General features: G+C 39.3%; 1 protein-coding gene across 1 annotated transcript in view; it reads left to right on the forward strand.

Moving 5' to 3' along the window:
- Positions 1–25,805, forward strand: part of asic4a (acid-sensing (proton-gated) ion channel family member 4a) — a 104,819-nt gene extending 79,014 nt beyond the window's left edge. Inside the window, exons 2-10 of the mRNA XM_063499089.1 lie at positions 9,214–9,358; positions 9,746–9,873; positions 10,004–10,157; positions 14,173–14,226; positions 17,665–17,818; positions 19,067–19,158; positions 19,343–19,422; positions 20,017–20,127; positions 21,749–25,805. Coding sequence (XP_063355159.1) covers positions 9,214–9,358; positions 9,746–9,873; positions 10,004–10,157; positions 14,173–14,226; positions 17,665–17,818; positions 19,067–19,158; positions 19,343–19,422; positions 20,017–20,127; positions 21,749–21,904 — 1,074 coding nt within the window. The 3' untranslated portion in view covers positions 21,905–25,805. The remainder of the gene's footprint in view (positions 1–9,213; positions 9,359–9,745; positions 9,874–10,003; positions 10,158–14,172; positions 14,227–17,664; positions 17,819–19,066; positions 19,159–19,342; positions 19,423–20,016; positions 20,128–21,748) is intronic.
- Positions 25,806–26,329: the final 524 nt, after the last annotated feature.

Raw genomic sequence — 26,329 nt, forward strand, 5'->3', positions numbered from 1 at the left:
TGAAACACATGTGGAAATGCAGTTTATAATGTTTCTGCAATTCTAGCAAGCTTGAAAGTCAGTATTGGTATGATCATCTTTATTCATCAACACATCCTGAACTCTCTTTGCCTTTCCTGTAATTTCTTTAAGTAGTTCTCAGGAATAGTTCTCCAGGCTTGTTGAAGGACATTCAAAGCTCTCCGTAGCCTTTTGTTTTGTTTTCTGTCCCACAGTGATCAATAATGCTGAGGTCCAAGCTCTGTGGAGGCCAATCCACGACTGACAGTGCTCCATTGTGTTTTTTTCTATCCTGGTATCTTTTTGTATTGTAGGGTCTTTAGTACCTTGCAATAAAAAGTGCATTTAAGCAACTGCTGTAGTGATTTGGTGCTATAGAAATAAAAATTGAATTGAATTATTGCTTAGGCAGTGCATTTGAATCAAACCTGTGCCAATCAGATGCTTTCCAGGTGGTATTGGGTGGTGGATTAAAATCTGTCTGTTGACTCTTATTATTGTATGTCTGTCTTAACCTCATCTGTAGATCCTAATGAATGAAAAATTTCTAATTGTCAGTCCAGTTCTTGTGTAACTCAGTCTTTTCTCCCCGTTTCCCTTTCCATGAAGTTTGCATTCATGACAGTCACCCTTCCACTGCGATCATTTCAGGCTTTGGTGAACGATAGATGGATCAACTGAAGGGCCAGATGTGTTTCTCAGGTCCTGTGTCAGGTCTTTGCTGCATTTTATGTCTGTTTCTTAAGGACATGGCTTTCAGATAGTGTCCATGTGCTGTGGACAGTATTTAGGCCTGCTACTTGTTCCATTGTTCTTGTTCAGTTTCCTGTTTTTGTAAATTTTTTTAACTATTTATTTGTTTTTATGGCAGGGTCTTAGTAACAAAGTACCTAAAGATAGGAAAGAACCGATTTTTAAATTCTAAGTTGTCTGTTATCTGTTTACACAATACTGGTTTATCCATTGACAGAGCTGCCTTTTTTATATTTGAATGATTCACACATCCGTGTTGAGTGACTTAACGAAAAAATAAAAAAATGCCTTTGAAAATAGTCACAGAGGAGGACCTGGGTGAAAATGAGCGAAAAAGCAGACAATTTCCAAAGAAAAACTTTGAAAGACCTTTGGAGAGCCTCAAAAGCTATTGCTCAAGAACACTTAAAAATGACAAGTCTGCCTCTTTGGAAGCAAACTATAAAGAAAAGAGGGGTGGCTCAACACTTTTGCACGGTATTGTTATTGCTCTCGTAACTGGCTGCACTGTAGTGAAAAGTCTTTTGGGGCAATCATGATGAACTCTGGGAAATTGTACAACTGCATCAAGAAGTATTTGTAAGAGCAAACAGGTGCTCCAGAGCATCTCGTTGAATTTTAGTGTGGGGACGAATTTCAGCAGGCTGTAGTTTTGTCTGTTATTGAATTAACTCAACACCAGAAAAGATCAAGACAACAGATTTTTCTTCCACTGTTCTTGACCTGTGAATTGCTTCCCTTTTCTCACTTTTGGGGGGAAAAATACAGAAAGCATACCAAAAAAATTCTTTTGTGTCACATAAGAGTTTTTTTTCCCCGAGCAGTGGAAGACGGCAGCTGAAGGGTAGAGCTGAAAACTGCTTATACAAGTGATAAAGCCGTGGAGATAATCTCTTTTTCTCTACCTCTGAGTCGTTTAAAAGTAGATCACATACAATTTAAAGATATGTCACTACCCTTTACTGTTCTTTTCCATGCAGTCTGGTGGTGAGGGCTCCGTCTGTAGTGAGAGTGGGAGACGAAAGCAGTTACTTCATAGAGAAAAGTTTTGTGTAGGAAGTCCAAAAGGAACAAATGGGATGCTGCAAAAATGTGGTAGCTGGCTTTGTGCCCTGCACTTAAAGGCTATGTTCACTCTGTAAATTGTGTTTTATTTTTTTGAAGACTCATTCCTCACATTCTTCTTTGCTCTTCTGTGTTCAGAAGGAGCCTTGAGAATAAGACATTGCATTTTTAGTCTGCCTTCTGATGGCTGTTTACAACAACAGCTTTAAAAGAGCTGAGTGGTCGCCACAAAGGCTTTTTAAAATGGCTACGCGACTTTAGCCTTTGACCATTAAAACACATCACAGCGTTTGTGAGAAGGTGATAAAATGTGAACCGTTTGTTGTTGTTGTGCTGCACCAACATGTAACTTGTGTTAGTTGAAATAAATGTTGTTTTTCATCCTCTCATTTTGTAATTAGACTGAAAATCATTGAAATAGGATTTCATATTCAGCTTAAACTGAAATTATTCTTGCTTTCTTAGTCCCTTCTGTTTTACAGGTTGACAAACAGATTAAACATATAACATTTTAAGCTGTAGATAGAAGTTTACATGCACTCATTATATAGAAACAAGCTCAGATTTATACATAGAAACCCCACTAAACCTTGGTTGAATGTCTTTTAGCAAGTTGCATCTCAACCAGAGACTTTTCGTAGCCATTAACAACCTTCTGGTATTTTTCTGGTTGGATATTAGAATGCTTTTTAGGTATAATCCATTCATATTGGATGATTTTGTGGCACAGACCCAGTTTTTAAGTGTGGTCCACATGTTTTCAGTATTTCAGTATGGACCAATCAGAACCAGAGCATGATGCTATCACCGCAATGCTTGACTATTTGGTTTCAAAGCCTGAACTTTACTCCTCCAAAAATACCTCTTGTCATTGTGGCCAAATAGCTCAATGTCTTTCTCATCTGACCATAAAATCTTTCTTCAGGGGTAATTTGGTTTGTCCATGTCGGCAAATGTGGACAAATCTGAGTCAGTCTTGAAGGTTTTGGAGCTGGTGGCTATTTCTTGGTTGACACTTTCTCAGCTCGATGTAAAACTCTCTTCTCTGTGGACAGTGACACTGGTGTTCCAACAGTTTCCACTTCATGGCAGGCTTGAGCCTTGGTTGTTACGGAATATCATAATCAATTTCCTCTCATCTGAGGGTGACACTTAGGGTCTTGACAAAGTGATGACACAGCTGAATAACTCATACTTACATCTAACAGACCTTCTCAACTTCTCCTTGGATTTTTACCGAGTTCCTTAGACTCCCATTGTTCTGAGAATTGATCAATCAAATGAGTGCAGTCAAACAAATCCTTTTTATACTGGCAAAGAGAAACTCCCAATTGTAGTGAATTGTGATAACTAATGAGAATTTAAAGTTTAATTGAGTGTACGTGTATATTTGAGCCTATATGGATTTTAAAAAATCCTAAATAAATTTTATTTTTTCCATTATAGATGTATTCTGTATAATTATTCCACCCTAGAAAAACAACAGTTCAAAGAAATCCTTAGCCCCAAATTACTGTGACGTTCATACACACGATATATTTAAATGTCTGATCACAATTTTATAACTATAGATGAAAATACATGAAATATACACTGAATATGCACTAAATAGCTGGATGAAAGAGAGAGACTTTTGCAGTGAACTGGCAGCCCTGTTGCATATACCATTTTTCCTGAAAAAACATTTTGAAATATCATGTAAATATTCAGTTTATGCCACACTGTGATCCAAGTCTTTCTGCTGCGAAGTTGTAATGAAGCCATTAAATCAAGGATCGCTCTGTCTCAACCTTAAGCCTTCATGTGCCAGCCTTAATGGTTTTCAACTGCCAATCAGCGCTCTGGCATATTCTACCACCCTGCGTAAATGAATTCAAATCCTCCTTCCTCGTACTCAGAGAGCCACCCGATGACACGCAGCCTGCCTGGAAATGGATGTCCTCTGGAGAAGCACTGAAGTGACTCCTGTGGGTTATTTAAAAGGAAAAGTTGGGACTGTCAGATCACAGTCATAAAGAGGGTGTTTAAGGGTTTAGCCCACCAGGGCTTATGAATTACATGGTAAGGGGTTGGTCTCTTAATGCATTTAGCATGGAGAGACGGAGACAGAAACAAGGCACTCTAGGCGGAAGAAAAACACTGGCAAAAGACACATAATGAATTGACATTTAAAGCAGATGCATTATAATTGGTGAGATACAGGATAAGCAAATGACATGATGACGAGAATCTTTCCAAACTATGTTGCAACTTCATCTTAATGCATTTGTACTTTTAGTGCTTAATCTATTCAAGTTGAGACAACTTTTTTTATTTATGTTGCCAAGAGAAACAGATTTGTGTCAAAGCCTTTATGGTGTGAACATAAGACAAACTATCCTAGAGAGAAAAGAAAACACAAAATCCACCTTTAACAGAACGCATCCCTCCTGTACTGGATGGACAATAGATGTTACATATATAGCCAGAGATAGTCAATGCAGAGGGTAAATATAGGGATAGGACGCCTTATTCTTCCTGCTGTCTTTGTACTATGGATGTGTTCTCGTGCACACAGCAGGCTCCACTTAATAGCTTTATTAAATTTTGCACAGAGACCCAGAAATGAGCCATTACTAATGTTCTGTGATGCTTTTCATGTCCAGGTTTGTGACCTCAATAAACACAATGCAACATGTATGGATAATTTCATTTATTTACTTTTGATCACAAATGTGGGATGAAGTCATTAAAACATGTATTTTTCAAGTACATTAGGTGACTTCACTAAATGTCTTAACTTTACGCTTAAAGTTTGCTTAAGTATGAGGTTTTTGTGCCTCAAGGAAGAATATAGCTCGCTTTACTCGGTTGGTAATTCATCTCTGAATAGTCCAACTACTATACAAAGAAACAAGTTTAGGTTTCTCGCAGACATAACTGACAGGATAATGCAGAAACTGAGCGCATGTTTTGATCAATTTTTCATTACCATCTAAAACACTGTCACATAAGGTGATGTTGTTTTAGATATTTTGAACAATGCTGCATTGAGTGCTGCAAAATTTAGCTCTTGAGCTACTCAGAGGAATACAACGCTTCTTTTCATCTGGTTTGTAACTACAATGCCGCTGCACTGTTTCAGCTTGTCAACAGCAGTGCCAGGTCCCCACTTGGGATTTGCCCAAGTCAGTCCTGTTACCTTTACTAAATTTGGTGCAAGATTTAACAAGAGAAAAATGCTCCATCAATCACGTTGTGGATGCAGGAAGAGGGGATGGAGGAGGGGAGGGGAGGGAGAGGGGGTAGGTGGAAACTGAGAAATAAACCAGTGGAAGCTCTGCCAACATCCATTTCCTGGGTGAGATGATGGGAAAACTTTCTCATATTCTCTGGGGGATATCATTTGTGAACACACGGCGTCCTCCAGAGCCTGAAGTTTTAGAGCGTAACCCAGGCACTTGGTCTGGGTGTTTTGAGCATTTCTGAAGTGAAATCCTCCTTTGCCTCTGTTGCTTGCTCCATCAGATAAAGACTGCCAGTCGAGGCTTAAGTGTGTCAATGAACCCAGGTGGGGGCGGGGAATCAATGATAAGTGCAGCTTACCCCCTCAGCCGCACCGCACCAGCCAAACAGAGATTAAACCATTTCAGCCTAATAGCACATGTCAGTCAAAAGTCACACTTGAATACTTGAACCGTCTCTCCCACGGGCCTCCGCCCACACTTTGCCACGTCCCATTATCTAATCACACCAGCTGAGAAGATGCTGCAATTTACAAAAATGCATATTGGCTGTTAGAACTAACAGAGAAACGGTTTATACCACAACAGAGCGCGAGCCGAGATCTGTAATTGTCCAAAAATTGTCTGACTCCTCAACCAAGATGCACTTTGAAGGTAACCATTTGAAATTCATTCAAAAACACACACACACACTCAGTGCAAACTAGCATGTACAAAGAGCCAGATCAAAGGCCCCGAGGCCTATTACTGCATAAACTATAGCTGTCCGTCTAAACAGCTTTTGTAAACAGTACTCATTTCTTGCTCTAATCACTGTTGTGGACATTGCAAAATTGCCAACTGTTCCAGCGAATTACTTGACTGAACCCCACAACCATGGCTTTGATTTGTTGTTCAGCCATCTCAAATGTGGGTACACCCTGTGGTCTGTAAATGAGAGCTTGTGTTGTTCCGCCAGTGTCCCTTATTTAGACATCACAGCACTCATTAGGTGGATCAAGCTGATATCAAAGTCAGATCACAGGCATTCTATGTTTTTGTGCATGCAGGGACCGTCACTGTCTCTTTAATGATATGTCTGCTGTCTGTTCAGCTCAATTGTTATTTCACTGTCATTTCTCCAGTGCCTTGCCTGTTGACCTCTCCTGCCATGTGATTTCCTAAGCTTGAATACTTTCATCACTGTCCTCTTTTATTTGATGTTTGGACAAAACAAATCCACAGATTATTTTTTCGGGACTCTGAGTGGGAAAAATGGGTGTTTTTCAGCGGGAAAAGCTGTAGTCTGAGGATTTTTTTTAGGGATCTGCATATGCAGCAAAGCTCATATTACGAGTGCTGTTTGAATCCATCATTATTTCTTCATGAAACATTGAGTTCACACAAGTAGACAGAGACAGGCCTCTCATTTTTAGCTTGTGGTCTCCAGTTTTACTGGATGAAATGACAGCTGTGGTGAACATTTTCATCAGCTGCAGCGAGCTGGTTAATTTAAGAGCAGCTGCATGAGTTGGTAGGAAATACTGCTTTTAAATATTTCTAGCTGGCTTATTTAGAAAAAAAAAGGTCACTTTAAAGGATTCTCCTGTTATTTGTTGCATACACGAATAACAGGTTTAGTGCAAAACAACCTAAGACTGTATATAAAGATGGATGTAGCCAAACTTAATGTAAGCGAGCGGTTTGTGGTGGTTTGAAGCCTTGAGTTTCCATCTGAATCTTTTAAAACCAAAAGATGTCATTAACGGAAAAACTGAAATACCAGTTGAATGTATTTCTGTACAACTGAGTGCTGAACAAGTGAGGCGTAGATCTAAATGAGAACCCAAAGACACTGAATGCTCGTAAGGTGACAATTTATATGCCACAAGGTTGCCAAATCCTTAAGCATACCTTGCTTTACTCTAAATGAGACTTACAAGTATATAATGATGAACCAAATTAAGTTAAAAAAGGATTTATTAAAATCATAAATGAAAATCTGATGAGTCCACCTCCTTCTAGCTATTTAAAAATGCAACTTTGAGCTACTTCTACACTGGCTTCGGTTGTAATGAGTAGCTTATTAACCCTTCATATGTCATGCTTTCACTGTATGGTAATTCTTAAAGAGCGTTTTATATAGCATGTCTCAGTCACCCATTCATACAAGCTCTCTTTTTACACCTAAGAACTTCACATACATTCACACTCAGATGAGCACATTTGAAGCACCTCAAAGTTCAGTATCTTGCCCAAGGATGCTTTGGCATGCGGCGCAGTAAAGTCAATTTTTCATTTTTGACTCAGGCCAGGAGTTAATATCTATATTAAATTTTGAACCACAGATCTGTTTAGACTGTGGTTCAAAATTTTCAGATTTTTGAAGGAAAACTTTTATGAACACACATTATCATTATGCCTAACATATGAAAATATAACATTTAAATATATTTTATTGCAAGTGAAACTGGGAGGAACTGTTGGGATTTATTATATAACTTTTAAAACCATTAAACACTGTCCTCACTGCTATACTTAAAAATCCTTTTAGCTACCATCTATAATTATCAATATTAATTCAACATTTATTAACACATAAAACACAAAAAATGCTTCCTGCAAACTAGTGAAAATTTGTGTTTCCCACACTTACCCCCTTCAACTCTGTTACTATCCCATGTAGTTTAATCTCCCTTAACTCAGAATAAATTGATTATTATTTGTTGTATTATTTATAGTTTTCTGTTGCATTGTGGGTGCTTCTGCTTGCACATGTAGGTGCAAATGTTATGTCATGTTCTTGTATTTCTATAGCACTTTTCTAGCCTTACTAACCACTCAAAGCACTTTTAAATAGAAGTCACACTTTAACCATACATTCATACAGCTATACACTTGAAGCACTTTATCTGCCTCACATCCACGGTCAATTTAGAAGCACCGGTTAACCTAACATGCATGTCTATGGACTGTGTGAGTAAGCCAGATTGCCCAGCAGAAATCTACACACACACGCAGGCACGACATGTACAATTTCACAGTTTCAAGATTCCCTAAAACCAATCGTTTTCCTTGATTTGACCCACACTGGTGGATCTAAAATCCATCTGAATGGATACAACATCAGTTAAAAAAGATCAGTGTGAAGTTTTACAATATTTAATTTCGTGTAGTTTGGGCCACTTGATGAAAAGCCAATTGAGATTTGACATTCAGAATATATGTACGTATGGTTAAGTGAAAAGGTGCGATCAGACTGAATGTACCAAATATCACAAGTATCATTACCTTGGGTAGGATTAGTCTTGGTTTCTTACATTTACCCTTTTTTATTTATACAGATAAATGTTCTGTATCTTTTTTTTCTTTGCCTTGGAAAGGGCAAAAATTAGCCATCCTCAGCTCTCTTCACAGTTTCCCTCTGGCTATCGAACTAGAGCTTGACATCCTAGTTGAACGTGTGAAGAAATCCAAAGCTGGACACCTGCCATACTTGGTGATAGGGTTTAAGCTATGATTGTATCATCATTGTTCAGATGAAGCACTCAGCTTTTCAAGCAATAAACTGCCTTTAGAATCAAACCTTAATCAGTGTCTGTGAAAGACTTCCAATCCTGGATATTGGTGGTGCTGCTGCGGGACCGTTTTCTTTGCATGTGGATCACGGATTGTGCCTTTAAAACTGGCTTCAGATAACAGTTAAATGACTGGTAAGAATTATATTTTCCACAGTGCAGCAGTTTAGATGAGAGGTATAAACAAAGAGATGATGTGTTCCCTGCTGAGACAGCTCCCCTGATAGGTGGTGGTGTGATATCTTACTTAAAGCAGCCTCTCTCTTATTGTCTTTTGTTTTCTTTTGAAGAGAGATTAAAGAATCTCTCATGCCATTTGATATTTCAGTGGGATGGTGCTACTACTGAGCACCATTGTGCAGGCTTTGTGTGGTGGGTGTTGGAAATTGATTCAAATACTGCTTATCAAAATCCGCGAGGGACTGAGCCGTCAATGCATCCAGAGGTTTGTGGGTAATATACAGCGACTTGTCCAGGCAGAGATGCGGCTTGTTTATTTTTTGCTCCATATCTCTGATTTCATTTCAGTGCGCCTATATGAGTGCGTCACGTGCGGCATCTGGACTTTGTCACGCTTATGGTGATGTTCATGATATCAATCTGTTCTCTCCCAGGTGTACACCAGATATGGGAAATGCTACACTTTTAATGGCAACAAGACTACATCCAGGAAAACCAAGCAGGGTGGAATGGGAAATGGGCTGGAGATCATGTTGGATATTCAGCAGGATGAGTATCTGCCAATCTGGAGAGAGACAAGTAAGCTTCAGAACTATTTGTCTATTGTAATCCTATCCTGTGCAATGCTGTGACATACCCTCTGCTGCAGTTTAAATCAATAACCGCCCGCATCTATTTGTCTTGGTCATGTACTGTAAATAATGCATTTTCTGATTGTTTTGCTCCACCTGCAAATGTGATTTGTAAAAGGGAATTCCTAAACACAGTACACTTCCTTTGATTTGTGTATGCATTGTACTTGTCACATAAAATTAATCCCTATGGGCCTATTTTTTAAACATGACTGATAAATGATTTGCGGTTAACATCAAACTGAGCCCTAGCTGTCAGATGAGGCAGCCATCTGAAATTCCCTTGTATTCTCTCTTTGCAACGATCCATGCTCCGTTTCATCCTGATGAGAAGATGAGACATCCCTGGAGGCCGGCATTCGTGTTCAGATCCACAGTCAGGACGAGCCTCCTTACATCCACCAGCTGGGCTTCGGTGTCTCTCCGGGCTTCCAGACCTTTGTTTCCTGTCAGGAGCAGAGGGTAGGTCGTCTTCATCTTAGCGCACCATCCCTGCCCCCGCTGACCCACTACCACCACCCACCACCAGATTACTGTTCTCCCAGCAACCCCGGTGGCTCAGACTGGGTCTAATAAATCTTTGTGTGCTTAGCTGACCTACCTGCCCCAGCCCTGGGGGAACTGCCGCTCCACCAGCAAAGAGAAGTTCCCGGGATACGACACATATAGCATCAGTGCCTGTCGCCTGCTCTGCGAGACCAACGAGGTCCTACGAGTGTGCAACTGCAGAATGGTGCACATGCCCGGTAAGATCAGCCCCTACATTATCTTTACACAGAGCGGCACATGTTTCAGGGGGAAAGAGGATTGTGTGCATCATTTCAAATGGACACACAATAGTAATTCATTCTCTGACATGTTGTATAAGGTGCCAAACTGTGAACTGTAATGACTAAATGTATGATTGGAACTTAAAATAGTCATTCAAGGTCATGATATGGCACACAACAACAAAACTTGCATTGGGAAATTTATGTGGGGGAAAAAATACTAATCAGAGTTGGTATTTCAAGTATTTCCTTCTGTTTTTAAAATTGTTCGCCTTGTTGACCTGCTGTAATTGAAAAGCCAGTCTGCCCAGTATTTGCCTGAGATTTGATGACCCATTGTGCAAAACAAGTCATCATTTTTGGCCCACTTGAATCACTCCAGCATAGATATAATTTGGACTGCCACATGCCTGACCTTGATGCTTGATATCTGGAGTGGTATGCTCTTCTCTGCTGCCAGCGCTTTGGCTACAGGCACATCAGACTAAAGTCTCAATGAGGTTTGGATGCTTTTGCTCATCCATCTCCATCTGTCCTGGAATTGTTCTGTTGCCCTCCCACAGCCATTATTAATTATTATGATTGATTATTATTACTGGTATTGGTCCTGTTTGGTTTCTACTGGTAGGTTGCTTACAAACTGCCCTTAGTACTGCTGCTTGTATTGAATTATTTGGTCATTTACTTACATCATGACATATTGCCTAAGGAGCACATATCTAATTTAAACTCGGTCTTGACTTTAATGAAGCACAATTTAAAATAAAGCTCTGTTATTTTTGTGTATGATTTTGTCTCTTTTTTTAGCAAAATTAAAGAAAAGAGAAAAAATTCCTGAATGTGTATGTAACTCAGAAATAGCTGAAATTAGAACTACTGTTAGTGTTTTAAGCCAATAACAAGAGTCTAAAGCCAAGTTAAGTTATCTGCATAACTACATAGTTCCATAGTGCAATTATCTTTGCTTCTTTGCAATTTTTCTTTTCTCTGTTAAGCACCCCTATACATCAATTGCAGACAGCTTCTGTTGAATAGGAAGTGGCCAAAGTTAGCAGTTCATCTTGTAATTAGTTGTTTCACCCAACACTTTGGCACTGGAGGGAAAGCAGACCATGAATGGATGTACAAAACCTACAAATTTTTGAGACATGATGTAAAAATAGGTCTATTAGGAAACCGAGAACACTGGTTAGTAATATGTCACCATTTGAGCAGTTTTCCTCCCAGTGTGAGGATATGTCATAGAGTTGAGTACCAGAAACACAAAATGAGCTCTCTGGACTTATTCAGAGTGTGCGTCATCATGGCTAAAGAGCAGGAAGTCACAGAGCTGAGTCACTGGATGCTGGCTGTTTGATGTGTCTAGCAAGTAGGCATGCTGAGAGTGGTCACATTTAAAGTTAAGACAAGAAACTTATCATGTATTCTTTTTCATTTCCACTTTTGCATTGAGTGCAGCTGACATTCAGAAACCGATTAAATAAACAAGTATGAGACAGCTGATTCGAGGCCGATCTGATTCATCACATTTTTTGACAGAGCGATGCTGTGGTTATCAGCCTACACATTTACATAGCAGTCACACATTTTAATCTTGGATTTGCAGACTGAAATGGCAAGACCAAAGCGGTGGTCTGATCTCAGGGAGATTGTGTGCCTTAAAGGAACTTGCTATGTCATGATTTGGGAGGAACCTGGTTATAATTGTTCCAGAAACATTTTACATTTGCATTTGCATACACTCTGTACTCTGCAAACCCAGCAGATGATAAATCCACAGAAAAAAAAGTGCCTACAGAAACTGTGATATACTTGGATAACACTGTGAGAAAACAGCGTTTTCAATTATTTATTGGATGCAATATTCTCCTGTTGGAATAGTAAGCATAGAGGCTGTGTTAGGACACTTGCAGGGTCTTTTTTTCATTTGTTTTTTGTTTTTTACACTTTTTCTATTCAGAATTTTCAGTAGGATTTTAATCAGGTCTTTTTAAAACTTTAAACCTTAAACACTATGAGTTTCCCAGCTCCTAAGGCAGTAAAATAACCCCCAAATCAAAACATTTCCACTACCATGCTTCACAGCTGGTATGAGGTTCTGACCTCTTTTGGTCTGTGCTAAAAACGTCTGCTGTCTCTGCGGCCAAGCAGCTCTATCTTTGAATCGTTTGCCACACAGGCCTGTTATTTGCTTATATGTTCATTGACAAAAGCCTTTTCCTGGCAAACCTCCCAGATTCTCAGATTCATTTCAGGTTTAATTTGTGGAATATGCGGTTGTAGACGCATGCACTGACACTAGCAGCTGCAAGAGCTCCCTTTAATGACGTTTTGCGGTTCTTAGACAGTCCTGGATAAATCGTTTGAAATCTCCACAGTTTGGTGCACATTGGAATTTCAAATGCTGCACTCAGCAGCATTTTTTTTTCCAAAGGCCTTGGAGAGCTCTTTAGATCTTGGCATGATGACACTACACACATCATTGGCAAAGACAACACCAGGCTGTCAGTGTCAGAGGTTTAAATAAGACAGGTTGTACCTGTCACTCTCTGAGGTGTATCTAATCTTTGGCACCAAATCTGGAGCCCCTAATTTCTGCTGTAATAAATGCAGCGCGTGCTTACTTTTCTCACGTGGCTATTTTATTAATTTTAATAAATAATGAAAATGGGAATTAATATGCATTATATCGCCCTTTGTAATGTTAAATGTTTGGCCATCCGAATATGTAAAAAAGTAAAGAATATCCACATGAAGTCTACTTTTTTTAAACTGTCAGAATAGCCCATATATGCAATTTAATGAATGACAACTGCAAAAGGGGTGCCAGAAAAGGGAAATCTTTGAATCAATGAACAGGAAGGACAGAGCAGAGGTGGTTAGAAAAACCAGCAGAATCACATTGCTCTCTGCGGTGATGTATCACATCAGATATGATATTTATTATGTCAGAAATAATAAATGTGGAAGCTTTTCCAGCCATTTGCTCTCAGAAGAGGCAGACGAGAGCTTTGCAAAGGTAGCGGCTAGCTCGCATTAGTTCACTGCACTTATCAATAATGGATAACATTTATTGTTGCATATTAAATTAAATTCTGGGGTTGCTGGTTCAAAACTCATAAGGGAAGCTGAGGCCATCCAGTGAACACACCATGCTGTATCACTGAAAAATAAACAAACATGGCCACCATCTGTTGCATTTTGAGGTGGTCAAGTTGTGGCCAATTTTAAACCTCACGACTTTTGAACTGTGAACCGTAGAAGCAAAATTGTGTTTTGCTTGGATCTGTGTTAATATTTTAGTCTTTCGGCCTCCTTCTATATTTAGAGGACCACCCAAAAAAGCTATTAAGTTGTTCTTGATGTGACGACAGGACTGCTTTTGCTTTCAAATTCAGAACGTCTGAAAAAATAAAATACACAAGGCAGTTAAAAGGATAATGTTTAATAATGAATAATATTTAATGACGTTTTTTGATATTTCTGCTCCTGGAAAAGAGAGGCATATCTGTGAAAGTGTGTAAAGACACACTCCTCAGATCATCAGATGTAATTTTGCTTCCTGTTAATGAACATTTCTTAGCGTCTGGGAAGGAGAATTCCACAAAACATTAACCCCGTGAACATTTCACAGACAGACAAACACACCTCTGCTAATTAATTGTGCTGCTGATGAATACCTGTCATTAATGGCCTGGGCAGCATGTTTTTTTGCCAGGAAGTGACTCATTGATTGGTTTTTAAAGACTTTCTAAATATGCCTTGCGGGTGGAGCCAGCATGCTCCATTTCTCAGTGCAATCAAGGACAGACTTCCAAGATGGCCCAGACTCCGTGGATGGAAGTCATCCTTTGTGCGCCTGCCTTCATTTGGAGATGAATGATAAGCTGTGGAGTGTTGTTCACAGCCACGCTTCCTCATTGCAGCAGACACGGGTCACTGATCATTTTGTTTCTGATTGATCAGACTCATTTTCTGTTCTCCTTTGCAGGAACCGCAGATATCTGCCCTCCCAGTAAAATCAACTGTGTTGACAAAGCGCTTGGTAAGAAACAATCTCCCTTCATTTCTTTTCTCATTATAATAGACTCCCCCGAAGGGAAATGGAAACACAATCAGTAAATATGATAAGGATTTTTTTTCCCCTGTATTACAAATACCTGGAGGTAGACTGGGTATTTTAAAATGACTTTTCCTCATTGTGATTTAGTCACTTTAGAGCTTGATGACTGTTCTGCTTCCATTGTTGAACTCTTAATATGAAAACCCCTTCATTCCTGCATATCTGGACCCCTCAGCCTTGACCCTGCAGCAGATACTGAACCTTGATTTCAAAGTAAAAGAGTATTCCAGTAAAAGAAAGCCTTTTTTTTATTGCCATAGTGGACATAAGTACAATTATCATGTATCAGCCAAATAAGCCAGAAATTTAATTAAGTCTCTCTTCACCAAACTCATACCCAGCTTAAAACATGGCTGAATGAAATTGTAGATATAGCTCGCAAGAATGGACCATATTCATGGGGGTCATATTCCTGAATCAGACAGTACTAATAGATTCAGCCCCCATGAAAGGTAATACATTAAGATGTAATTTATATATTTATATTATAAAGATGTTTTGTTCCCACATCAGACAAATGATGTATGCCACCATGCTCCTGCATACAAATAACCTAATTGTTTGAGTTATAAAATTCATAAATCATCAAATTATAATTACTGCTTTCAGTGCTCTCCGTACCCGTTTTTGTCTGGACTGAATGCATTTAGAATTTAAAGAGACAGGCTGGGAAAAGCTATTTACTCTCCTGCATGCACTGTGATGCTTTAAAGTCAGGACTATAAAATCGTATTTGCCAGTGTGTGAGCATTTCATACCTGCATGTTAATTAGGCCTAATGTGTAAAGTCCTTAGTAGCCCTTCTTCACCATTTATTCTCTAAGTGGATATTGCCACAGGATTACTGCAAACACCATTACTATAGTCACTGTCTCTTAGGTAATTTGATTAGACTAACAGATAGTTTTGTTAAGATGTTTACACAATAAGTCGTGTGAAAATGGCCAGCTGCCATCTTCTCTTGGCAAAATTCATTTTAAATGGACTGAGGCAAAGTGGAAAAATTGTTCTGTGATGATAAGAATCAAAACTTGAAATTCTGTTTCGGTAAACATGGACACTGCATCCTCTAGACTAAAAAGGAATGGGGCATCAAGCTTGTAATCGGTGCTTAGCTTTAAACATGTAGCTCTGATAGCACGGCGGTGCTTTAGCGCCTATGGAGTTGGCAGCTTGAGCATTTGGAAAGGTACCGTCAATACTGAAAGGTAAATAAGAGTTTAAAGCAAGATGTGCTCCCAATCAGATGATTTCTTGCACATTTCAGCAAGACAATGTTAAACTGGATACAGCATTTATTATAATAGGATGGTAAACATGACTTTGTGTCAACTTTATAGAGACATGTTGCTTCAATCAAATTTAGAATGAGCTAGTATTTCATTTAAAATGGTACATTTTCTCTATTTAAACATCTCAAATGTCTTCTGTGTTCTACTGTGAATAAAATATAGGTTTGTGAGATTTTCAAATCATTGTGTTCTGTTTTTATTTACATTTTATACAGTGTCCCAACTTTTGGGCTGTTATGTTGTAAAAGCTATGATGTCTTTTGTCTGTGGGAAGACAGACAAAAGACATCTGCGTTAGGATAAATGATTATAAATTGGATATGAGACAGATTGAAGTATTTAATGTGACTAAAACGAAGCACAGTGTGAAGGTATGGTTAAAACGCAGCTTCTAAATTTCTCTGACTGGTCAGTAAGACTAATAAAGTGCAATGTTATTGCGAGTCTGAGCAGTCTGACAACACGCCTAAAATTCAGTGTGTGACTAAAACTGTGTGTAAACACAATGGCAGAATCATGCTAATATTTTTTTTTCATCAGATTTAGAAATCCATGCATATGCAGCATCCACATTTAATAATCTCGTAAATTGTGGATTTTCATGCACATGCACGAGCCTCATTTCCACTCCTATCTTTATCCATGGAGAGGATGTGGGCACGCCCTTATTTCCTCATTGTATACAAATTTGCACCTGAAATTATTAGATGTTTGAATTAAGCCAGCAGCTAATAGGGAGCTCACATGTACCAGCGTGAAACTGAGACGCTCACCGGAGGAGAGGAAATGGAAATCTCAGTTCTGGAATCACAGACACACGACCAGGGAAAGGGATAAAAAAGGAAGGAAAAAAGCGAGCAAGAACAAATGTATAGATGCTCTTTGCTCTGTAAGTTCAGAGTAAAAGGACCCTGGCAGGGGGCGAGGAGCAGGACGAGCACATTTGTCGCTGTTATATATAATAATAGCTATAAAATACTAGATGCATTTATAATAATAATGAAACAAAAAAGAACGGTAGATGAAATCTGTGGGGGGTATTTATACTACAGTGTGAAATACACGTGACGTCCACAGATTTTTATGCACATTCTTTCAGTTTACACATCAGCACTTCAATGGATACCTTTTGTACATGCATCTTTTTTACATCCAGCCTCAATAAAACATTATGTACAATCTGGGCTTTTCACAGTGACATCACTGGAATGAATTGTACTAATGGATTTTTTTTTCTCCCACATAGCTGGTAGTTTTCAGTATTTACTTACACAAAAAGGCAAAAAGTTAATTGAATTAACTGTAACTTTGTATCAGTGTTTACAAACCACCAACAAGCTGCAAAATATCTTCTTCTTCTTCTTCAGTCGGCTGCTCCCTTCTGTCACACCAACTGTCTGCAGCTTCTCTGTTGTCTTCCTCTTTTCCTCCTCCTCTAGCTCCATCTTCAGCATCCTTTGTCCAGTATATCCACTATCCCTCCTCTGCATATGCTCAAACCATCTCAGCTTTGCCTCTCTAACAGTGTCTCCAAAGTTTTCAACCTGAGTTGTCCCTCTGATTTACTTATTGCTAATTCTGTCTCTACTGGAAAATGTAAAACATTAGCATTCAACGAACTACTGAAAACAATGATGTAGTTAAACTACTAATTTAATCATATGTAGCCTCTAGCACGTCCTGTACAGTTGGGAGAAATATTAGCAAAGAGAAGTTTGCATGGCACGAAATTAATATGATTAAACGATGCTTAGTAGTGGCACAATGTGTTGCTCTACCCAGTAAAGCATAAAAACAAGCCTATTCATCCATATCAGCCAGTATATACAAGTATATGTTGTACTGCATTAGCACACAAGTGCGCTTAGTCTTACTGAGTGTAACTATTTGACTCTGGCAAAACAAAACTGCACAAATGAATCAAATAGTGGTTTATAAAGCAAGAACAAAGCTGTACATAATGATAGTTACCACCTGGCATCTGTGTTGCGGATCTCTTTTCTGAGGTGAAGTGAAACTGACCCAGTCTGTGTCTATTAAACAGCACCACTGCCATTTTATGTTGCAGCACAGCTACAGAAGAATAGCGGGGACACCTGTCCATGTGAGACGCCCTGTAATCTCACCCGCTACGGTAAAGAGCTCTCCATGGTCAAAATCCCCAGCAAGGGCTCAGCTCGCTATCTCTCCAGGAAATACGACAAGTCGGAGGACTACATCAGGTACGGCAGGGAACCTTCAGCCGGACCTAACACACTTATGAGCAGTGATGTGGTGCTCAGTGCTAGTGCCATAAACAATGACCTCCAGCCTGCAATCACTGACAGACCCACGACCATAAAAATAAACAAAACTCAATTATATTTTGTACAGTATTAGAAAACTGCTCGTCATGCAGTAGTGTGTAGATGTATGAGCATCTTCCTTTTTATTTAATCTGACAATGTGAAATATTTATTGTAGTATAAGATTCTAAGTTTGTTGCTGGTATTGCTGCTGTCTGTATGTTAAAGACTAAAGGTGACCTCGGCTGCTTTTTGGTTTTTCTCTCATGTACAGCTATGATTTAAAAAAAGAAAAGAAAAGAAAGAAGACCCTCTTTCAGTTCTTTTATATATCAGGACATAATAAAAATCATCTGGTTCTTAACTAAAATTAGATAAATAACACTCATATGAACAACAACACTTTGGATATCCGGATATTATATTATTATTATTATTATTTTGATAATATCCTGATGTATAAAATCTTTGAATTGACAAACCTTAAATATATACATTTTCCAAAAATGTATGTATTGTTACAATTGTTACAGTTTTTTAAACATGGCTAGAGTTTGGAGCAATGACGTCAGTGTATGTGCCTGTAATCACTCACATTCAAACACTTACTTTGGGGTCTTTATGATGTCAATAAGAGCCGATATCCATAAAACAGACATCCCAGGCCCTCTGCTCTGCCTGTGAGACCAGCCGCTGTTCCAACCTTTAGTTTGTGAAGGGCAGCCAATCGATCAAATCAAAACACAGAGCTATGAATAAACATGTTTAGTCTCTGTTCCGCAGTATCTTATATAGATCATTTGCTAATATTTAAATTATAAGTAATTCATTGCAGTTCCTCTCAGTGCCTAATTGTTGGGGATGTGTAGAAAGTAAACATGGCTAAACGAATGCGCGTATGATGCCTCACTACATTTAATATTACCAGCTTTTCTAAATCCGAAGACATCGGGGACGTGGCAGTGACTAAGCATGCTGTCAGCGCACGTTCAGCTCGTCTCAGTTAAACCCTGTAACACCTCATTATCTCGCAAGCGCTGGTTAGATCTGTGTAAAGCGCTGAAGGCCTGGCAGTTAACAGTGAGCATAAAGATGACTTGATTTTTTTCTTCTTTTTTTTAAACTATGTTATATTTCTACCAGTGAATTTCACTGTTCTCTATGGTATTCACACTGTTTTTCCAGAGACAACTTCCTGGTCTTGGATATCTTCTTCGAAGCTCTGAACTATGAAACGATTGAGCAGAAGAAGGCATACGATGTTGCAGGTTTATTGGGTAAGTAATTTCTGTCTCTTTTTTCCTCTATTTTCAGAATATGAAATGCTCTCGCTGGAGCTGAGTGAAAGGTGTTTTTATTGCAGCGCTGCTTAGTTTTCATTATCATTAGCAGAAAATGGGAGCAGATTGGGTATTGTGTCCGCTGGGCCTCTCCTTCACTACTTAAGTCCTTTCTTTTCAGGTGACATTGGTGGACAGATGGGTTTATTCATCGGAGCCAGCATCCTGACAGTCTTAGAAATACTGGATTATATCTATGAGGTACAATGTGCATGCAAGTCCGCACGTATCAGCCAATCACAATATGAAACCAGACCTGCGGTAGCTGCGGTATAATTAGCGATAATTAACAGTTATTGTCCCGCTGGTTTTCAGAAACCAACCAACAGTCACTATTTACAAAACACATTAGTGCTTCATTGTTGCCTCTAATTGTCATCCTTTTTTTTAAATTTCCAAATGTAACCACTGAGCATGTCAGTATGTTCTTCTGAGACAAAATCACCTGAAATTTTAAGGAGAGGCCTTGCAGTGCGAATCTTATCACTTATTATGCATGTGAGAAGTTTTATTTGATTCCCAGGCAGGAGAAACTAATATCCGCTCAGGTCGGTGCTGAGGACATGGTACTAACGCTGATCATGAAATGAACTCCTGCCTCATCTGTATCCCCTTTAAGCTTCACACCCAGCTGCCTGCTGACTGCCAAACATGTATGAATAAAGCAAAATCAGAGGCAGGGATTGTAATGCAGACGTCATGTCAGATGAACCCTTCACACCGCTGCGTGTCTTGTCTCATTCCTTCATCTCTTCTCTTTCACCCTGCCTGCCGCTGTGGTCTCGGCGAAACCAGGTGATCAAGCACCGGCTACAGCGTCTGCTGCGGCCGCAGAAAGAGGAGAAGAAGAACAAGCAGCAGGCCAGCACTGTTGCAACAGTGGGTCTAGAGGAAATGAAACCAAAGGTACAGCACATAGTGCAATGTAACAAATGATGCTTACAGTGGTTTCATGCCGAGTGTACAACTTCCCCTGCAGCACTGTAACTGCATTAGAAAACAACAAAAGAGTGAGTAAGGGAGAAGCAAATTAATATTTTTCCCCCCACTCCTAAAACAATAAAGAGTGTAATGTTCCTAATTAGTCCTAACCACTGCGCAAAGCACATCCTCCCCCAGAGTTCATATTAGCTCTTGCACAACTTTATTTGGAAGTTGCTCATTTCTGTGTGAACAATGGGCTTCTTATCCGACTATGACTGTGTCTTACGTCCACGCTGCATGCCAAAACCATGACAAACGGTGTCAGACGTTGACTAATATCGTATTTCGTTGTTGAGGTCAGTGGTACAAGCGGTTGTGAAACGGTTATAAATGCAAGCAAAAATGCCACCGCATTAAAATCCATTAACAACTTACAGAAAATGAATCAACGCTGGCCTGGCGGAGATATTAGCCATCTGTCTTACATATAGCTCTGAAAGAGCTCTTATGTTTTCCTTTCCTTTTTCTGTAATATTTATACTGTTACAGCAAGAGATGCTGATGTTAATCATGCACCAGTAATCCCTGTGATCCATAACCTTAGGCTTCAGTCGGCTCTTAACACCCAGTTTCTGACAGTTTTTACTCCTCAGCTGTAAAAGGATGATGGGGTATTGTCAGCACCCTGCCAGGCGGACAGGCGGTAGGGCAGCCTGGACTCCCAAGTTTGTGAATGTGATAACTCCAGAACGAGGCAACGTATGATTTTGAAATTGATACCATACGTGCATCTACTATAAATCTCGGGCGAGTGCAAGTTTCAGTAACTTTGAAATTAAGATCAAGGTCAGAGATCAACTTTTCTGAAAATCAACCAGGATTTTCAAGTTTATACCGTAGATGCATCTACGAGGAGGCTGAGAGTAGCACTGGCAGCCACCTGTACTTTTTTACCCTACTTTTAGAGCTTTATCATTTCAGTGAGAGGGGATATTCCTAATATGGTCATCTCAGGGACACAGCTCTGGCTGTTCAAACCTCATGGTTGCGATGGGCAGCACATAAGAAGACAGTTGGGTTAAAGAGAAGGTGGCCTTTGAAGAAAGAAGAGGTAAAACAGCTTGTTTCAGGCAGAGGATGATCTGAATGACTGCATCAAGGCCCCAGTATAAAGTATAGCAAAAAAAAAAAAATTATGGAGGTGGAAATGAGCATAATAAAACCCCCTTAACCTAAACCTTTCCTTTTGTGATGAGAAAGGCTAATCGCATGACACAGAAAGCAAATAAGGGTCAAGAAAATTGACCCAAAGCGGGAAGAAGTTCAAAGACATTTTTGACAACTTGTAGGTTAACATCAGACAGGTATGCTAGAGTGACTGACATGTGCAGCTAAAACAAAAAGACTAAGAAATACTAACAAGAATGAAACAAGAAGGTGGGTAACCATGGCACCCTTAGATCAGACACAATATAATCTTGTGATCTGACTAACAGCAAGTATTTCCCAGGGATAAGGGGCTTTTCCTTTAAATCAAAATGACTTTGAAAGTATATTTAATGATAAATATACTTACTGACCCCTTTTGCTTTGCTTTCAACAGGAGCCCAATGACATGCCACGGAATCACCCAGAGGGGGCCTATGCCAACACGATTCTCCCCAACCACCACGTCCCTCATCCTCACCCTCACCCCCATCCTCATCCTCACCACCACCATGCCGGACACCACGGGGTGTTTGAGGACTTCGCTTGCTAAAGCCAACCATTGTTTCTGTCTTGGTGACAACAGAAGATAAGAGCTGTCTGTGTTGAGACCAATAACAGACCCTTGGCATTTCCGTCACTCCTTTGCTGTCACCAGTGAAAAGCTACAGCCAAAGTCAAACACCAAACTTGTGCTGCTAACAAACCACTTGTACGTACAGTATGTAGGCACAAAACGGACACGGCTTTTTCTCCTTTCCTTTTTTTTTTTTTTTTTTTTGCTCTATCTCTCTCTCTGTCTCTGGATGGGATCCCACTCAACATCGCCCCGCTTCACGTTGTGATTCAAGACACTTTGTGATTTCAGGACCAATTTTTTGGTACATGATCACTACGAGGGAACAAGAGGAGGACTGCATGTCACCTTGATCCAGTTTATATTCCAAAAAAAGAAAGAAATAAGAAAAAAAAAATTTATTTATTCAGCTAGCATCTCAGATTTTTTTTCCCGTCTGTATCCTTCCATGTATGTCTCTTGAAACTGTTTCTCTTACTTCGAGGAGAACACAGTGTACCATATCAAGTCATCTACACAATATATTATGTAATTATTTAAAGAGATACTATTATATGTTCTATATTGTATACAAGATGACAATAATTCAGTAAGCATACCTTATTCACCATCCAAAGTATGAAGGGAACTATTTAGGCTGAAATATATGACCTTGGCTTAGAAGATCTAGCAGCATCTTTCCACATGATACACTTTGTCTGGTTTGTGGTTAAGGTGTTAGAGAGTAGCATTGTACCTGTACATAAAGTCCAACGTAAAAATGAGAAAGTTCTAAAGGTTCTGTTTCGATGGTTGTTGTTTATTTTTAGTTAATATATATCTTATGTACTATTAATTTTGGTTATTTATACATTTTAGAGACAATTTTTATAAGAAAATATAGCGATCACGATTGTAGCAATTACTGTACACTTACAATCTGCAGATACGATAGACTGCCAGACATCGATACTTTCGTCCAGGTAACAAGAACGGACTGAATGCATTGTGACTATTATATCCATCATTTCCTTTAAGATGTCTGAGACAACACAAACATGCTTTGCTTACGGATGAGGATTGGGTTATGTTTTCACATATGACATGGTTGTGCTTTAAGTATTCCTCCTATTCGACTCATTTCTGCCCACCATCCACTCTTCATCTTGGTTAGCATCCTTACTTAAAGCTGACATAAGCAATAAGAGAATTTTTTACAAATTTTTTTGCAAACTCATCTCCGTTAGAACTACTGTAAAAGTACAGCAGCTATTTACAGTGGGGACCCAGCATCTGTGTGTGTGTGTGTTTGTTTATGTGTTTGCATGCGCACTTTAACATTTTGCACACATGACTGAGCACATTAGACTGACACAGCTCAGATGAGCTGATCCATGAAAAAAGGAGGGATTACAATCAAAAAGCTGGAAGAGTATTACTGCAGCGGGAAGGTTTTATCAGCTGAAGCCACCTCTGGAGATGCAGATGTGGCAGCAACGTAAACAGGTACTGTGGCAGAGCCGGATATATATTCTTATTGGTTTATGTAAAAAAGGACAGAACGAGGACAACACAAATTTTTAAGAGCACAAGTAAGCAAAGGGAAATATAAACTGATTCACTGATTCACGATTAGTCTCTTTTTTTCCACTGCAGGAACTTACCAGACTTCCCTTAGAAATACATATTTGATTTAAGGCTCTTTCTTGCACCATTCTTTTCAAATAAGAAACTGGAACTTACAACAGCATTGTCTATGTTTTATCGTATAACCTAAAGTAGATTATTGTTTATGATAGCAGAGATGGGATGGACAACCTTGGAAACATTGCCGATATGGATTTTTGTTTCAGGGAACTAGTGGGACCAACTCAACCAGAATGGGGTCCTGTGCTGTCAGCCACATCATAGTCAGTCGTTTCATCTATTTGGCCATGTGTCTGTGCTTTGTTTTTAATGGTTAAATAGGAGCTCGAGTGTGATTTTGAACAGAAATATCCAGTTCTTTCTTGAAATATTGGTAGTAGTAAGATGGCAGATGCTGCTCACACTTTTTTATCTTGTGACAAAGAAATCTGGGTTTCGTTTACTTTAGCAAATCCTAAAGGCTGGAATTTGCTTTTAGTTCATTATAATAAGAGAAGAAAACAACCGGGGGGATTAGATTGTTGTTTTGCTTAAGTTCCTGCAGTAGAGTAGTGGGGGCTGTACATGAGGTTACCCAAGTAGCCGGTAAAGACTAGCTGTGAGCTCCTCATTATTTTCTTTTGCAAATTAATTGCATTCTGTTACACCCAAAAGAGAGAATTATTCAGGACTGATACAAGTTTTTGTATGCTTTGCTAGTACAAGCCTCTAAGAAATTTTAGAAAGGTCAGCGTATATGCTAATCCAGATCAGTGACATGGGACCGCATGTTTTATATCACAAGCACCTTTAATCTTGAGTGAGGTTTTTGCAGATGTGTGCTCTCAAGCTGTAGTTTGGACTTACACGTGTCAGAATAGGTATCACGCAATGCACTGGTGCAGAGTGTGAACCAAATTCATTCCTGCACAGAAGGTGGCAGACACTCCAGTGTCTGAGAAATGCAGGAATACGTTACACGATACAGAATTTCATGTTAACAAATGACAACATCATTTTTCCCGTTAATTTGATTGGTGTATTCTGTTGCCGCAATATTGCCATACATCACTTTGGCTCACAGTGAGATTCCAGTCTCCATCTGCCAAATCCCCTCCTCCTTTCAAGTAATCATGGGCTATACATGGCTGTTTAATATTCATAATCATGTGTCACTTTGACATTTTCAAAAGGTTCCCAATCTGAGTCTCTGATGGCATCCTGTACAGGCTATGCATAACAATCTTCTCCTCTGTCATCAATAATTGTAGCTATCCTCAGAGAAGTCACATAGGGGTTGGTGTGTTGAGATGAATACAGGGCTGCTTTATCGCTGTAGAGTTTTATTTAAAAGGAAAAGCCTAAAGTGGATGTGGAAAGGCTTTTTTAATCCTGAAGACGGTGTGTTTAGGTTCACTGCAAAACACAACTTCAGATAATTCTGCATTCATCGAAAAACACAGATAACTTTACAGCAGCAGCAGCAGCCTGTGTGAGGTGCCACATGACCACACGGTGGGCGGCAGGTCTGTGCTGTAGCAGACGGGACAACTTCCCTTCTTAACAACATGTAGCTCACATTCCTGGGATTCCTACTCCGAGCTCCCTTTTTGAACGGTTCCTGGGGACCTACCTGTGTTTTTAAAAGCTTAAACTACCAATCAGCCTGTGTGTGCTTACTACATTACCCATAAAAATTAATGTTAATTAATTAATTAATTAATAACATCACTAGCCACAGATGTTAGGTTTTGAATATCTGCCATTTTCCTGCTCGTTTTATTTTATTTTTTTCAGCTGAGGCCTCAGAGAAAAATATAAGTGCAGGGTGATGCAAGGAGCTGTCAGGAATTCAAAAGGAGAAATTTCATCCTATATCTGACAGAAATGGAAATGGACTATCCCTGCAGTGACAAGGAACGCTTACATTTTGTATATAAGTGTGATCTTGTGATTATTTCTTCTGTTAGAACACATTTTATAAATGTTAAATATGGTAAATACAATGACTATTAAAGTTTAGATAAAAACCAGTGCCTCTTAAATCCCATTTCACTGTATGCCGTCTTTTTATTCCCCTACAAACCACACCGTTGAATAGCAACTCAGACATTTTTATTTCCTTTTGAATGACCTTTAGGGTTGCAATAAAGACATCTTGAAGGCTAGCTCCTACAAGATGAGAGTAGGATTATTGATAGAGATGGTAAAAAAATTTGTAATTCTGCTTGTTAAAAGGTGAAATGTTTGGGGTTTTTGGTGATGGGTTAATTTTTTAATTTTTTTACTGCTTTCTGGAGGACTTAAAACAACCTTGTCCTCACATGACAGGAGAAAGTCCTGGGATTGAACATAAAATAAAGTACAAAATAATGGCTTACAATTAACTCACAGCTGCTCTGTAGTTATGCGGTTTTACAGCATGCCTCAGGGCAGTACATATAGACCCTTGAAATAACTAAAGCTGTAATTAAGGTTGCGACGTTTTCCCTGTTTTTACCCAACCCAGACATCAGGAATACCCAAGGTCTAACGTGGGCAGCAATGTTGCTGAGAAAACGCTGCTTATTTCTGTGAGATTAAAACCATCTTATTCGTATTAGAAATGTGATTTCTACACGTTCAATCCTCTGCTTGTAGCGGCCAGTAGCCATTACTGGTCTGGGACCTGCGCTGCTGACAGCAAACGCGTTCTTCTGCTGACACCTAAAGGACGAAAAGGATTCTGTTCCTGCATTGCCAACAATGTTATATCACAGCAATCCAGACAACAAAAGGACAAAATGTCATATTTAA

Source organism: Pelmatolapia mariae, linkage group LG16_19 (assembly GCF_036321145.2).
Source record: "Pelmatolapia mariae isolate MD_Pm_ZW linkage group LG16_19, Pm_UMD_F_2, whole genome shotgun sequence".
NCBI classification, from domain to species: Eukaryota; Metazoa; Chordata; class Actinopteri; order Cichliformes; family Cichlidae; genus Pelmatolapia; species Pelmatolapia mariae.